This window comes from Rattus norvegicus, chromosome 3 (assembly GCF_021556685.1).
Source record: "Rattus norvegicus strain SHRSP/BbbUtx chromosome 3, alternate assembly SHRSP_T2T, whole genome shotgun sequence".
Taxonomy (NCBI): Eukaryota; Metazoa; Chordata; class Mammalia; order Rodentia; family Muridae; genus Rattus; species Rattus norvegicus.
In genome coordinates this window covers 52,706,164-52,723,041 of record NC_141536.1, presented here as the reverse complement: position 1 = coordinate 52,723,041, position 16,878 = coordinate 52,706,164, and the positions used below count along the sequence as shown (strand labels likewise).

Here is a 16,878-nt window from a genome sequence, read left to right as displayed (position 1 = left end):
CTGCCTGCCTTTGTATCTGCCTGTCTTTGTAATTTCCTGACAAGCTGGTTCACAGTGCAAGTGCCTCTGTTATTTTAGGTCTGTGAAGCAACTTATACAGTTCATATTGCAACCTTATATTTTGCATAGTTAAGAAATTATATATTTTTGAACTCAAGTTTTCAGATTTCTTTTCCATAGCCCTAGGGCTATCCTGAAACAAACCCTCTAGTGGAAACACCAAGTAATACAGTTGAGAGTCCATTGGCAATGGAATGTGTTAGAATGTGGCCACCTGTGTAGCATTTGTACTATATACTTTGGAGCTTATGTTATCATACTCAAATAACAGTTGAACTTTTGATTCATGGATATTCTGATCTGCAGAGTATAACTAAACAAAATGTACATTATTGAAGATATTGTGAGGGAAGGCACCGTGCAACTCAAACCTGGAAAATGATAGCAACTATTCTTGAGTGAGTGCATTAAAGGAAAGTTCACTCAGTCAGACTGCTTTCCAGAATTATATTCTCTAGTTTGATTTCTCACAATGGAATCTCATCAATGGCTTTCACTAACAATCATTTTTCAGAGACAAATTGCTAACTTGCCTTCGTCGTCCTTGAGATGATGAATTCGTCATTGCTACCCATTCTAGACAGGGATCCTTACACTGTTTTGATTCTGCTTTATATAAGTCTAGATGAGTTGTTCTGTCTGAGTGTTCCTGAAGGTCCTAATGTTTACTATTTTGCTGAGACATTAGCCACACCCTCACTTCCTGGACTTGTGCTGTCACCGATTATCATGGAGTCATTAACATTGGCAGAGAAGACATTCCCCGATAACCTTAGCAGGGAGAATATTTTAGGAAGGAGGACCAGAAAGGGTATATATCCCTCAAGCCCAGCAACTATCAACACTTGTGGAGGCCCATGTTCTGCTGGCTCTGTTTCAGGGGCAGGAAACTGTGTTACACCATTCCTTCCACATGGCCAAGCAAGACTTGGTGTATTTTCCCATGAAAGACTTCTAACAGTGGCAAAAGAGCAAAGACATTCCCCGCCAAACAACATCTGAACATTGAACTGGAAATAATTATGTTTTTGGATTGCAAACTAAAAAGAGATGCAATGCAGGAGGCAGGAAAATGGCTGTCACACGTGTGTGCCTCAGCAGGTTAAACTGCTACCTGCTAAAATGGCCCTTGTATCTGCCAAGAAGCAGTGTGAAGTAACTTCCTTGATTACAGTGGCAATTAAACAAAACTTTTTAGACAGCTCATCCCATGCTTACCAAGTCATCAGGGATGGGAGCACACCATTTTGTCTCTATACATCCTTCTTGCTAGACAAGGACATGTTTTATTCACTCTTAAATCATGCTTTTCTTCACCATCGTGCTAACCTTTGCCTACATTGCAATCCTGTCTTCATACAGCACAGAACAACTAAAGAGGACCACCCCTACAAACCCTCTAGCGGAAACATTAAGTAATACAGTTGAGAGTCCATTGGCAATGGAATGTGTTAGACTGTGGCCACCTGTGTAGCATTCGTACTATATATTTTGGAGCTTATGTTATCATACTCAAATAACAGTTGAACTTTTGATTCATGGATATTCTGATCTGCAGAGTATAACTAAACAAAATGTACATTATTGAAGATATTGTGAGGGAAGGCACCGTGCAACTCAAACCTGGAAAATGATAGCAACTATTCTTGAGTGAGTGCATTAAAGGAAAGTTCAGTCAGACTGCTTTCCAGAATTATATTCTCTAGCTTGATTTCTCACAATGGAATCTCATCAATGGCTTTCACTAACAATCATTTTTCAGAGACAAATTGCTAACTTGCCTTCGTCGTCCTTGAGATGATGAATTCGTCATTGCTACCCATTCTAGACAGGGATCCTTACACTGTTTTGATTCTGCTTTATATAAGTCTAGATGAGTTGTTCTGTCTGAGTGTTCCGACTCCAGATTTGTACACCTGAATTCCCACGGGTTTATGAACAAGGCATTGTGGTTCCCTAGTACATTATCGAAAGTTTCCTGGTCTTCTCTTGTTATCTGAAAGAAATTGAAAAGATATACTTTCTTTTAATTGTGCTAACAATAAATGATATGTGTTTGATTCTTCTAGCTATGGGCAGTAACTCTGAATGTTTATGTATGTGTGTTTGTGTTTGTGTGCAGAATTGTCAAAGTCAGTCTGGAGGTTAAACCTCTAGGGCTCTATCTACTCAGCCCCAAACCATTCTCATGTCAGTGCCCATGGAATTAGATATTTTGAAAAAGTCACAGGATGAATGAAAAGTATTAATAGTGAATACTTTTCATTAAAATAGTTTTCAGAGTATGTTATACTATGGACTTTGAATATAAAATTACAAGTGCTTCAAAAAGACTCCTGCCAGTCATCTGGTGGCTGTTAAAGCAATGATCTAAGGAGATCAAGGCCACAGGAAAGCTGTCACAAAACCCGAGGGGTGTGTGATTGTTGTTACACAGCAGCTACTAGACAGCCAGCAGAGGGAGGATTGAGAAGAATCTACTCTGGAAGGCACTGTTAACTGAGCTGGGATCAAAATGAACTAAAGCATTTCCTTCGGGAGTGAGCTCCTCCCATTCTAACCAACTCACCACAGGTATGACCACCCTCTCTGTCTTCCACATAGCCTCAGAGTGCGCAAGAAAATGTCTTTAAATTTGTACGTTATAGTTTGCTTCATCCACAATAATTATTTGTTAAGGTTATGTGTAAATGAGACTTATTTCAAATGGTGAGCTAAATACCCTTTTAGGACATAATATAACCATAATTTGAGAACCTATTATTCTGTACTATTCATTCCACAAATGTCATATGGAAAAATCACAAACTTTTCTAATAAACAGAATGTGGTAAGATTCAAGCCCTGTGACGTCTAACAGTTGACATCTAGAGTATTTTGCATCAATGTCATTACTGTGTTGTGACAGCATCAGACGACCAGGAAAGACTAGGTGTTTCTACATGAGTGCTCTGCCACCCGACTGCAGATGAAACCACCATCAGCACCTAACACCAATATCCAAAGCAAGCAGGTACATTAAGGGACAAGACTCCAGCCTTCTACCTTCACAATCTATTCCAACCGAATGCCATGGGAAAAGAAATGATCTGTCTTTGTCAAGATTTTCCCAATCTGTAGATTTTAGAATGAAGTGAATGCTGTTTAGTGCATTAAACTTTGGAGAATTGAACAATAAATTGTCAAATGATAAATATGAAATTGCCCAGTGTAGAATTTCACATAACTTAGTCTTCTTTAAAGAATGTGATACTATTGAGGAAAGAAGTTTCATATCACGTCCTTTCAATTCAGATTCTTAGAATTCTGTAAATGTTTTTATTTTTATTTTTTTTAAAAATTTAGGAACTATAGAATAATGGGAAACAAGGATACATAAAACTTCAAGTATAGTTGGTAAATTACATTACTTGGAGATAGTCATCTACCACCTCTGATATTACACTCTAGAAAGAGTCCAGTATTCAGCAATGATCCCTAACCCTTTGGAGGAAGAAGTTCTGTGTACATATTCTATTTAGGGCCAACTTTATTATTATTGTTGTTGTTGTTAAATACTATTATCAGTGTGGAATGTGACTAAAAATCATAATCACTGAATTTTATTTGGAACTGGCAAAATAACAGATATGGGAATTCTACAAATGACCAGATTTCATTTTACTATTTACTATTTCACATTTACATATGCTAATTTTCTCAATTAAATCATCCTCTCAAGTTAACCTCATATTTGTGATATGGAAACAGTCATGCAACGTTTTAAAGTGGGGATATCTGGTTTTGTTGGAGACTTAGTTGTGTCATGTGATGTTTCCCTGGAAGCTGTCTTATGAAAGGATGTTTCTCTGAAGCAGACACATAAGAGGATTTTTTTGTTGTTGAGAACAGACATGTGGTGTTTTTCTGGAAACTTTCTGATGAAAGCACAAGTGATGCTTCACTAGAGCAGATGCTTGAGAGGACATGTGATGTTTAGAATAAATATGTAACTCAACAGACAGTGGATGACACTGTGGCATGCCTCATAACTCCTTGCTGGTTTTTGTTGGGTTTCACCGATGCTGACCTTTCCGGATGGCATTCTTGCATTGGTTCACCTTGCTTTCCTCACTGATCTTCGCTTATTGTGACTTCCTAGAGAGAAATGTACTAAAGAACCTCTGGTAGTATTCTGGCTGTTTCTTGCTGCTTCTGCAGACTCCTGCCTAGCAGGCAGAGCCTTGTGGTTTCTTCTGGATCTAGCCGCTGCTACTGATTTGTGTTTGGTGTTGGCTCAGTAGCCTGGACCTCTGGTGCTAACTTACGTTTGATGTTTTGCTAATGAACTGGAATGCTGACAAGGAAGATTAGAATCACACCAAAGAATTATTTCTAAACAGATCTACATTTCCTATTAACCTTTCTTTTCCCTTACCTCTGGTGAGTGGTGGGCTAAAAGGGAGATTGGAGAATCATTATTAAAGTAGGTTTTGAAAAACCTAATCCTACAATGTTTCTTGCTTGGTTTTGAGATATCAACTCTGTTTTGAGATAAAAGAGAATCAATTGCTTGTTCTTTTTATAGAACTTCTATAGTTTTATACAAAACTAACAATGTTTTCATTAATATCAACTTGGTAGTATTTTTAAAACATTTTACTTATTGTTAAAGCACTGAGGGATTTATTTATCAAACTGACTCTTTTGGGTCCCCTAACTCATAGAAAAGTACCTTATGTTGTGGTTCATCAGTTGGAATATTCATTTCAAATTGCCTGGCATTCGAAAGTTCAGAGAAACTGTGATCTCCATTTTCATACGCAGTTGATGTTTTTGTTGGTTTAAAACAGTTTTTACTTCTACAAGAATGTAAAGATTGAATTAATGGCAACTTCTCTAGAGTAAACATAAAGCATATGTTATGTGCAAACACAAAAATCAGTAAATTATGATTCTTACTTGTTCAAACTAACTTTATTGGAAGGCATTTAAAAATTATAACTTCAAGTAAATAATATGAAGGAATTTCTTAAGACACACAGCATGAAAATAGCTCACATTGGTGCCTAATGATGAGTCATCAGATATGGAACTTTTTGTGTAAGTCTCATGAACTGAATTCAGTCCCCAGGATCCCCAAAAAGGAAAGATGAAAATTAACATTATGGCATTGTTTTCCTACCATGAACACATACATACACATCCCTATGAATAATACAAATCCTTTTATTCACATTATCTATCATTATCTATGTATCTATCTATGTATCTATGTATCTATGTATCTATGTATCTATGTATCTATGTATCTATGTATCTATCTATCTATCTATCTATCTATCAATCATCTATTTGTCATCTATATATATCCCTATGTATCTCTCTTTATATGTATCTATATCTACATTTATCTATCTTTATCTCTCTATTTATCTATATCTATCTTATCTATATATCTATCTGTTGACAGCTTTCCTTCTCTGCTCATTTATATCCAAGGGATCAACCAGGTCTTCATGGAAACATTGGAAAATACCAAACATGAGATGAGTCAGATCTTATTTCCATTCTTTATTCACTAAACAATATAGTACCACGAATTCTGCTTAAAACTTGAATTATAATGGAACTATGGTTGCTCTCCACTGACTGACAGCAAGATCCAAGTGCCTAACTCATTGAACTTGGAGAGATTGAGCCTGTACAGAACGTCACCCCTGTGTTCTAGAATATTTGGTATGGGAAGGAACTTTGCAGGCTATCAAAAGAGAAACATAAACACCAACCCAGTCATATAACCTTTGATCTGCAATGCTGCCCTATCTGCAAAGTATACTAGGGCAATAGTGGCATAGAGCTTGTAGAAATAACTGACCAATAAAATTGACTTAAGGTCAACTCCATAGGATGAAACCTGTATCCAACACTACTTGGGTGACCAAGACCCAGACAGTAGAGAGCCCAGAGACCTAGGGTGAAACCAAATCTATTGTTCTTTTAAAAAATAGGAATGAAATAATTCTTAGTGGTATTCTGCTATACTCATAGATCAGTGCCTTATTCAGCCACCATCAGAGATGCTGCCTCCTGCAACAGATAGGAACAGATTTAGAGACCCACAGCCAGACAGCACACAAAGGAGTGGGGAGAAAGAGTGGGAGGGACAGGGGAAGGGAGGGAGAGAGAGAGGAAAAAGAAAACTAGCCTACAGATGATAAAGTTATTGGTAAACATGGCTATGTGATATGTAAGTAGTATTGTTTGTATAAGGGATTTGAATATACATAGTGTTGCAGTTTGGAAAGTGATATGCCTGTAGATTTGAGAGTAAAGACTTGGTCTCTATCTGGTGCTTCTGATTAAAGCACTGCAGTCCTTGTAGACATGGGAATTGGCTTGAAAAGCAGGCTCTAAGGGAAAGTGTGATTGGCTTATATGCTGATGCCTCTTTTGACTCTTTCTGCTTCTTGGACTATGAGAAGTGAATGACATGGGCAGGCAAGCTAATGCTGCAATGGAAGGTTCTACCCTCTGCCATGCCTTCTCCACCAAGACTGTCACCATTGTTTCAAATCATGTTGTAGAATAAAATCTTCCTCCCTTAAGTTTTTTTAACATGTATTTGACTGAAGACATGATAAAAAGTAAAGTACATGGCTATGGGTTTCTGCCAAGTTTCCTTAAATCCATGCCCTCCTGATGCCAAGGGCTGAGTAGAGTGTTTGTTTGTGGGACTCATTCCACACCCACAACAGTTGCTTTCTTCCGGGTAAAGTATCCTTTTAAAACCAAGTAAAAATATCATAGAAAGTTTAGTATTTGTACACTAAGGAGAGCTATAAGGCCTTTAGAACTTGAATTTAGTCATCACTTCAAGATGGAGCCAGCAATGGTGAGAAGATCTGCATTTATTTCCCCAAATGAATGTTTCATAGACCAATCATAACTTTCCTTAACTTAGGCAAGTTAATGTCTCTTGGATGTCCCATAACAGCTGCGTGCTTCCTTGGTTCCCCACCTAGTCAAACCAAATACTATTGTCCTTTTAAAAAAAGAAAATAGTGATAAAAATGACCCTTCATGGTATACTGCTGTACTCAGAGGCCAGTGCCTTATTCAGCCACCATCTGAGAAGGTGATTGGAGAAGACATTTGAGCTGCTTCTGTTTTCCTTTGAAGAGCTCTGAACAGTTCCCCACACTTCCTTCAAGGGTAGCCAAATGCTGCATCAGATCACTAGGGAAGTCTACACTCAGGGTGATTCTCTGACTTCACCAGGTTTTGTTCAGACAAAGCAAAAGAAGCACAGATGACTATTTCTTCAAAGCAGTCATCCTTCACTTCATTTAGGAGAAAGATCCAGTACACAGGAAAAAAGCCTTAGCTTACACACCCCAAGCAAATGAATGACTACAAACATACATAGACAAGCAGACGGGGACACCCAGACAGCCATGTGTGTGTGCATATGGAAGACAACTAGAAGGTGGAATGTATGTGGTTGGTTTGTGTTCTATCTGACAAACGGAGCAAGAGGACATAAGCAGATTCCAGAGACTTTTGATGTGGTTAAAAGACAGCACTGGAGAGATATTTTATATTGAAGTGTTGCCTGAAGGAAAAGAAGTAAACACTTTGAGAACAAAACAGTAGGGCTGATGAAGAGTGAAGCTGAGTATCAAACACTTGACTGTTACTGTTTCAACATCATTGAAGAGCAATGTGGCCTTGCACAACTTGTTTAAGGTTTTCGTCTAGAACTTTTGAGATACATTTTAAGCTACTAGAATTCAGGTAAGAAAATATAAATACAAAATGGATTCTTACTTTGCTTTTCATACAAGTACAGCGAAAACTAAGAATGAATGGGTAAACAGATATGAAATACTAAAGTCTTACGGAGTTTTCTCTTTAGCAGATTCCAGACATTTCCTTTTTTGATGCAGCTCGGGCTGTGGAGACAGAACTTGGTGAGTGCGTTATTGAAATCTTTATTGTCATCCACAAGCTTTGAAAAGGTGGGAAGTTAGCTTTTAAAAATACAGAACTTGCTCTGTCTGGGACCTACCTACTTCTCTCAGGTTTAGGGATCTAGGTGATTCTCTAAATGTTGCAAATTGCATGCTGGTAACCAAGCACACGACTGTATGTAGAGGACTTTTCCTAAAACAACTCAGAATGATTCACGTTTTCATCCTTTAAAATATTTTTTTAAAAAAGATTTACTTATTTTATGTATGAGTACACTGTCACTGTCTTTCAGACACACCAGAAGAGGACATTAGATTCCATTACAGATGGTGGTGAGCCACCATGTGGTTGCTGGGATTTGAACTCAGGACCTGTGGGAGTGCCGTCAGTGCTCTTAACCCCCGAGCCATCTCTCCACCCCCTCCCCTATTTTCATCCTTTTATATTGATGAAATTTATTACACAACCAAAACAGGTTTCTTTTTAACTTATGCCAGTTAGTGGTTTTTCTGGTTGTGGCTACATTTCATACTCGTCCTAGAAACATTTCACTTTTGGGAAATGCCTGCTCCTGACTTGTTTTACGTGCATTTGGCTCTAAATGAAAGGACCATGTCTCTCAGCATGCATTCACACCTGGAGTTGGCCTTTTCCCGACTCTAGAAAGGGCCAGGGGTAGGGCGCTGCAGAGAAGAGTATCTTTGGCCAAGCCTGCCCACCCCAGTCCTAAGCCCTAGGGAATGTGTTTGAAAGAGATAAGGGACTTCCCCAAGTTGTCCTCTGCCATTAACATGCTTGCTGTATCCCCGCCCCCTGCCTCCTCAAAAACGTAAATAATTAAGAATGAAAAATTTAAAATCTTTCAAAAACGAAACAGTTCAGGAGTTTTCACATCAAAAGCTCAGCTTGTAATACCCAGAGTGGGGAAAATTAATAATACAACTAACCGCATCCAGGTGAGCAGTTACGGACTGATTTGAAGGCTGCGGGTCTGAAGTGGGAATCAGCGTGTTCTCTTGGGTAAAGAGGCGTGCCAGTTCCCTGTGAAAATTTGCCATGCGGGGGCCCTCGGACGCAATCGCGGAGCTCAGCATGCTGAGTAATGCTGTGTTGTGCTGATTCAGCAAGACGAACTGGGTCTTGACCTCCTTCAGCTTAGCTTCAGTCCTGTGAAGAGTGAGAAAGCTAGTAATAGCTCACCCCGCCCCCATCCAACTCATTAGACACAGAACTTGGTTTATTTGTCTCCCATAAAGCATTGCGCATGGAAGAAAGAATTATTTGGAAGCACCGTGCGAAATACCCTCTATTTCATGCCGTGTTAATATTTTCTCATGCTGTGAGTGTGCCTTTGCGAAGAAGAGAAATGTTTAAAGGAACTGCTTGTGTCTAGGCTTTCTCTAGTGGAAATGCTCAGAGTCAGGGCAGATTGACCAGCAGGATGTGCTACCCAGGGGAGCCATGCTGGCTGTTCTTGACACTATGACTTTATGGAACTGTATTCTAGAAAATATTCAGTTGTTCAATCTTTATATTTCGGGGAGCATAGACAAGTACGTTTGTAGCAGTATAGGTATATTAGTAAAAAATAATCAACAAACTTATTGAAAGAAACTAAGAAACCAAGATAAATAAATGACTACTAAGAGCAAACACACTAGTATAGACATCAATAAAGGGGAGATGTCATTTTGGATTCTCCTCCTGAAGCTCAGTTCGTTTGTCATTGGTGTTTTCCAAGATTATATTTTTCTAATTAGCATTTATGTCCATGATACTATTTTGTTAAAATGCACTTTTGCGACAGATGATTAAGGAGCTGAATTAATATGTTATGTGTCTCTTGGGCTTTACTCACTCCATCAGTTTATGTGACTGAAAAATTTTGATATACTTTTCCAGCACCATATCATCCTCACGTGCTTGGGCCTTCATTTCAGAGAATGCCCTTTCCAAATGTTGAATTCTGAGTTCCAGCTGGTTCATCACTGAAGAAGTATACATTTCTCTGTTAGCATTGGAGAACTCTTGTCCTGCTTGTGTCTGAAAAAAAAATTTCAAAGTTTTACGAAGATATACTATTAAATAATCATAATATAAATGACAGTGTGCTGTGTTTCTGTAGTTCTAGCCCATGATTTGGTCGGAAGTTTAAATGTATGGAAAATGGTGAACTGTGAAGCATTTACCATCCTTCTTTACTGTATTTAATCTAAATTATGAAAATAAGATCCATTATTGTGTGTGCACATGCGTGGATTTCAGTTGCTAAGTCTGAAAGAGAATTGAATATTTACTAATTAATATATAATCACATATTTTCTTTTCTGTGACAAGTGAATAAAACAGGACGTTGAAATAATTTTCAGAATAGTCAGGGTTTAACCCACAAGGCCAAGGAACTTGAACACAACTCCTCTTTCTTTTCTTACACTTGGTCATATGGGGAAAAGCGGCAAGTCAAGCCTCAATGCTTTTTCATATCATACATCTTGCCTGTAAGACTTGCAAGTGCCCGTGACTGTATTCAAATTAATGGAACTTCTGCAGCCACAAGAATGCTCAGTCAACAAAGGCCATACCTCATCTGAGAGGAGACTACAGGAACCTGGCTAGCATGTGTAAGGAAACCAATTCATGGATGCTGCACGGAATCCTCTGACCTTTTTCATTAAGCTAGGTAACTTCCATTAGACATTTATGAACTAGCATCCAAGAATTATATAAACCAATCCTTGACAAGGTTGGACTCTGAGGTCCTTGAAAAACTAATGAACAAAGTGAACAAACAAAACTGTGCTCTGAAGTCTGTTTTCTACTATAGCCCTACTGGACATAGCAGCTACACCTCCATTTCAACAGCTATTAATTCCTCTTTTAAGATTCTGAGAGAAAAGATACGTTTCTTTGGAAACAGTGCTGAATGGTGATCACTACCATTAAGTCTCTACAGCTGTTATAATTAATTCTCCAGACTCGCTGACAATTCAGATCCCATGAGGAATTGAGAAATGCACAGAGCATTAAAATTCCTTGGAAGATTAAGAGCTCTGCATAGCAATGTCCAGCCCATTTTTGTCAGCATGGAAAAAATGTAAAACTCAAAGTGTTTATCATTGAACGAAGAGAGTGAAACACAGCATATTTTACAACTTTGGTTGAAAACAATTGTAGTTTTCCCATTAGCATATTACTCCCAACATAGGTAATTATATGGGTTTGACCAACTTCTTTATAACCAAGAGGACTGGCAGTAGTGGTGGTGATATAAACATCTTTATCCACAAGAATTCTATTGGTGCCTACAATATTCCTACATCCAATGACTAGAGAAAGAAAATCTCCACTCCAGTGTGGTAGAAATGAATAAAAGGCTGACTTACCAGATTGCCAGTTCCTACCAATGTCCTGTCTTCACTTGGTGGCTTTCTCTCAAGCTGCTCTATTGTCTCTGTTTGCTTTTTGATGGTTTCTACTAACTTGGAAACTTCATGTTCAACCCTGAAAGGCAGGGATAATTCAATATTACTCCGAGCTTAACTATCAAATTAGAAAAAAATTAAGAAACAATTGACTCCAGATCTGATTGTATGTGTTTCTGATGAAATGTTTGGAAAGTAGGTGATTTGGTAAATGCATCTTGTTTGCATCTGGGTTTGGTGAAGACCGGAGTGTCAGCAATTAGACATTAGTTTTTTTCTCAGTTTTGTTGGAGATTGAACCCCAGGGTGCAATTCACATCTTCTACCTCCGAGCTGCTTCCAAAATCCTAACTACACATTGCAAATAATTCACGGGAGGTTTTTGTAGCCCCTAAACAGACACATGTATTATAAAGGCCGTGTTTCCAGTAGTGCACGGCTTGTTTGTATCACAGCTAGTCAAGCACATGTGTAGTACTTTACATCGTACTTTTGCAGGTGTTCCTTCATCTTGCTGTCGCCGTGTTCGGCCTCTGTCTCTGGACGCTGTGCTTCTTTCAACTAACAGAAAGAGAGAGAAAGGACATATTAATCTTCTCATCGACCGAAATCTGACAGGAAGACAGCGGTCACGATCCCACCGGACCATTCATGCTACATTTATGTTCTTCCTCAGTGTTGAATGAATTGGTGTTGGACACAATTGGTGTTGGTTCTGACTCACAAAGTCTCTCACAGGAAACCTTCTTTGACCCTCATCTTTATCTTGGTTTTCAATTTGAAATCCTTTTTTTCTTTTTTTGAGAGTATCTCACTATGTAGTCCAAGCTGACCTTAAACTCACTGTTCTCCTCGTGTCCATGCCCCACACACTGAGGTCAAGCTGTATATCTCATCACACTTGTTGCTAGAAATAAAAACTTTTAGAAATTCAGATAGACAAAGTTGGTGTTATAGGGAAAGCTTGTGGTGAGCATTTCTGTTTTTATAGTCGAAGCACCCCTTCATTAGCTGTAATTTGAAAAATTCATGCATATGAATGTCAGAGCTAGACCAGTGAAATACACTGGTCTCCCATGGGGTAACTGTGATGATTTGTATGTTTGGCCCAGGGAGTGGCACTATTTGGAGGTGTGGCCTTGTTGGAGTAGGTGTGGCCTTGTTGGAGTACATATGGTCTTGTTGGAGTAGGCATGTCACTGTGGGTATGGGCTTTAAGACCTTGCTCTGCTCCCAAACCCCGTGGGAGAGAGACCTCACCGCCTGGTCAGGTGGGCACTCCTGAGGCTGCAGAGCAGAAGAGACCACCAACACTGCCCACCCCTGCCCACATCCCTGGCCCAAGAAGAAACTGTATAAGGCCTCTGGGTTCCCATGGGGGAAGGCCCAGGAGTGGCAGGACCCCTGCACCTGAGACACTGCCAGAACCTGAAGGGACAGACCGGATAAACAGTTCTCTGCACCCAAATCCCGTGGGAGGGAGAGCTAAACCTACAGAGAGGCAGACACGCCTGGGAAACCAGAAGAGAATGCACTCTGCACACATCTCTGACGCCAGAGGAAAACACCAAACGCCATCTGGAACCCTGGTGCACGAAGGCTCCCGGAAACGGCGGCGCAGATCTTTCTGGTTGCTGCCTCCTCGCAGAGCTCGTAGGCAGCACCCCACGAGCAAACTTGAGCCTCGGAACCACAGGTAAGACCAACTTTTCTGCTGCAAGCAACCTGCCTGGTGAACTCCAGACACTGGCCCACAGGAACAACTGAAGACCTGTAGATAGGAAAAACTACACACCCGAAAGCAGAACACTCTGTCCCCATAACTGGCTGAAAGAAAACAGGAAAACAGGTCTACAGCACTCCTGACACACAGGCTTATAGGACAGTCTAGCCACTGTCAGAAATAGCAGAACAAAGTAACACTAGAGATAATCTGATGGCGAGAGGCAAGCACAGGAAACCAAGCAACAGAAACCAAGACTACATGGCATCATCGGAGCCCAATTCTCCCACCAAAGCAAACAGGGAATATCCAAACACACCAGAAAAGCAAGATCTAGTTTCAAAATCATATTTGATCATGATGCTGGAGGACTTCAAGAAAGACGTGAAGAACTCCCTTAGAGAAACACAGGAAAACATTAATAAACAAGTAGAAGCCTACAGAGAGGAATCACAAAAATCCCTGAAAGAATTCCAGAAAAACACAATCAAACAGTTGAAGGAATTAAAAATGGAAATAGAAGCAATCAAGAAAGAACACATGGAAACAACCCTGGATATAGAAAACCAAAAGAAGAAACAAGGAGCTGTAGATACGAGCTTCACCAACAGAATACAAGAGATGGAAGAGAGAATCTCAGGAGCAGAAGATTCCATAGAAATCATTAACTCAACTTTCAAAGATAATGTAAAGCGGGAAAAAGCTACTGGTCCAAAACATACAGGAAATCCAGGACTCAATGAGAAGATCAAACCAAAGGATAATAGGTATAGAATAAGAGTGAAGACTCCCAGCTCAAAGGACCAGTAAATATCTTCAACAAAATCATAGAAGAAAACTTCCCTAACCTAAAAAAAGAGATACCCATAGACATACAAGAAGCCTACAGAACTCCAAATAGATTGGACCAGAAAAGAAACACCTCCCGTCACACAATAGTCAAAACACCAAACGCACAAAATAAAGAAAGAATATTAAAAGCAGTAAGGGAAAAAGGTCAAGTAACATATAAAGGCAGACCTATCAGAATCACACCAGACTTTTCGCCAGAAACTATGAAAGCCAGAAGATCCTGGACTGATGTCATACAGACCCTAAGAGAACACAAATACCAGCCCAGGTTACTGTATCCTGCAAAACTCTCAATTAACATAGATGGAGAAACCAAGATATTCCATAACAAAACCAAATTTACACAATATCTTTCTACAAATCCAGCACTACAAAGGATAATAAATGGTAAAGCCCAACATAAGGAGGCAAGCTATACCCTAGAAGAAGCAAGAAACTAATCGTCTTGGCAACAAAACAAAGAGAATGAAAGCACACAAACATAACCTCACATCCAAATATGAATATAACAGGAAGCAATAATCACTATTCCTTAATATCTCTCAACATCAATGGCCTCAACTCCCCAATAAAAAGACATAGATTAACAAACTGGATACACAATGAGGACCCTGCATTCTGCTGCCTACAGGAAACACACCTCAGAGACAGAGACAGACACTACCTCAGAGTGAAAGGCTGGAAAACAACTTTCCAAGCAAATGGTCAGAAGAAGCAAGCTGGAGTAGCCATTCTAATATCAAATAAAATCAATTTTCAACTAAAAGTCATCAAAAAAGATAAGGAAGGACACTTCATATTCATCAAAGGAAAAATCCACCAAGATGAACTCTCAATCCTAAATATCTATGCCCCAAATACAAGGGCACCTACATACGTAAAAGAAACCTTACTAAAGCTCAAAACACACATTGCACATCACACAATAATAGTAGGAGACTTCAACACCCCACTCTCATCAATGGACAGATCATGGAAACAGAAATTAAACAGAGACGTAGACAGACTAAGAGAAGTCATGAGCCAAATGGACATAACAGATATTTATAGAATATTCTATCCTAAAGCAAAAGGATATACCTTCTTCTCAGCTCCTCATGGTACTTTCTCCAAAATTGACCATATAATTGGTCAAAAAACGGGCCTCAACAGGTACAGAAAGATAGAAATAATCCCATGCGTGCTATCGGACCACCACGGCCTAAAACTGGTCTTCAAGAACAATAAGGGAAGAATGCCCACATATACGTGGAAATTCAACAATGCTCTACTCAGTGAGAACATGGTCAAGGAAGAAATAAAGAAATTAAAGACTTCTTAGAATTTAATGAAAATGAAGGTACAACATACCCAAACTTATGGGACACAATGAAAGGTGTGCTAAGAGGAAAACTCATAGCTCTGAGTGCCTGCAGAAAGAAACAGGAAAGAGCATATGTCAGCAACTTGACAGCACACCTAAAAGCACTAGAACAAAAAGAAGCAAACACACCCAGGAGGAGTAGAAGGCAGGAAATAATCAAACTCAGAGCTGAAATCAACCAAGTTGAAACAAAAAGGACTATAGAAAGAATCAAGAGAACCAAAAGTTGGTTCTTTGAGAAAATCAACAAGATAGATAAACCCTTAGCCAGACTAATGAGAGGACACAGAGAGTGTATCCAAATTAACAAAATCAGAAATGAAAAGGGAGACATAACTACAGATTCAGAGGAAATTCAAAAAGTCATCAGATCTTACTACAAAAGCCTATATTCAACAAAACTTGAAAATCTGCACGAAATGGACAATTTCCTAGACAGATACCAGGTACCGAAGTTAAATCAGGAACAGATAAACCAGTTAAATAACCCCATAACTCCTAAGGAAATAGAAGCAGTCATTAAAGGTCTCCCAACAAAAAAGACCCCAGGTCCAGACGGTTTAGTGCAGAATTCTATCAGACCTTCATAGAAGACCTCGTACCAATATTATCCAAACTATTCCACAAAATTGAAACAGATGGATCACTCCCGAATTCCTTCTATGAAGCCACAATTACTCTTATAACTTAACCACACAAAGACCCAACAAAGAAAGAGAACTTCAGACCAATTTCCCTTATGAATATTGACACAAAAATATTCAATAAAATTCTGGCAAACCGAATCCAAGAGCACACCAAAACAATCATCCACCATGATCAAGTAGGCTTCATCCCAGGCATGCAGGGAATGTTTAATATATGGAAAACCATCAACGTGATCCATTATATAAACAAACTGAAAGAACAAAACCACATGATCATTTCATTAGATGCTGAGAAAGCATTTGACAAAATTCAACACCCCTTCATGAGAATAAGAATAGAATAAGAAAGAATAAGAATTCAAGGCCCATACCTAAACATAGTAAAAGCCATATACAGCAAACCAGTTGCTAACATTAAACTAAATGGAGAGAAACTTGAAGCAATCCCACTAAAATCAGGGACTAGACAAGGCTGCCCACTCTCTCCCTACTTATTCAATATAGTTCTTGAAGTTCTAGCCAGAGCAATCAGACAACAAAGGAGGTCAAGGGGATACAGATCGGAAAAGAAGAAGTCAAAATATCACTATTTGCAGATGATATGATAGTATATTCAATTGATCCCAAAAGTTCCACTAGAGAACTACTAAAGCTGATAAACAACTTCAGCAAAGTGGCTGGGTATAAAATTAACTCAAATAAATCAGTAGCCTTCCTCTACGCAAAAGAGAAACAAGCCGAGAAAGAAATTAGGGAAACGACACCCTTCATAATAGACCCAAATAATATAAAGTACCTCGGTGTGACTTTAACCAAGCAGTAAAAGATTTGTACAATAAGAACTTCAAGACTCTGAAG

General features: G+C 39.1%; 1 protein-coding gene across 1 annotated transcript in view; it reads right to left on the bottom strand.

Annotated features, from left to right (window-relative positions):
* 4932414N04Rikl (RIKEN cDNA 4932414N04 gene like) overlaps window positions 1-16,878 on the bottom strand; it is a 240,381-nt gene that overhangs the window by 18,879 nt on the left and 204,624 nt on the right. Inside the window, exons 69-75 of the mRNA XM_087654922.1 lie at window positions 11,926-11,996; window positions 11,397-11,514; window positions 9,872-10,056; window positions 8,961-9,180; window positions 7,942-7,994; window positions 4,775-4,901; window positions 1,842-2,056 (exon numbers count right to left, since the gene is read on the bottom strand). Coding sequence (XP_087511048.1) covers window positions 1,842-2,056; window positions 4,775-4,901; window positions 7,942-7,994; window positions 8,961-9,180; window positions 9,872-10,056; window positions 11,397-11,514; window positions 11,926-11,996 — 989 coding nt within the window. The remainder of the gene's footprint in view (window positions 1-1,841; window positions 2,057-4,774; window positions 4,902-7,941; window positions 7,995-8,960; window positions 9,181-9,871; window positions 10,057-11,396; window positions 11,515-11,925; window positions 11,997-16,878) is intronic.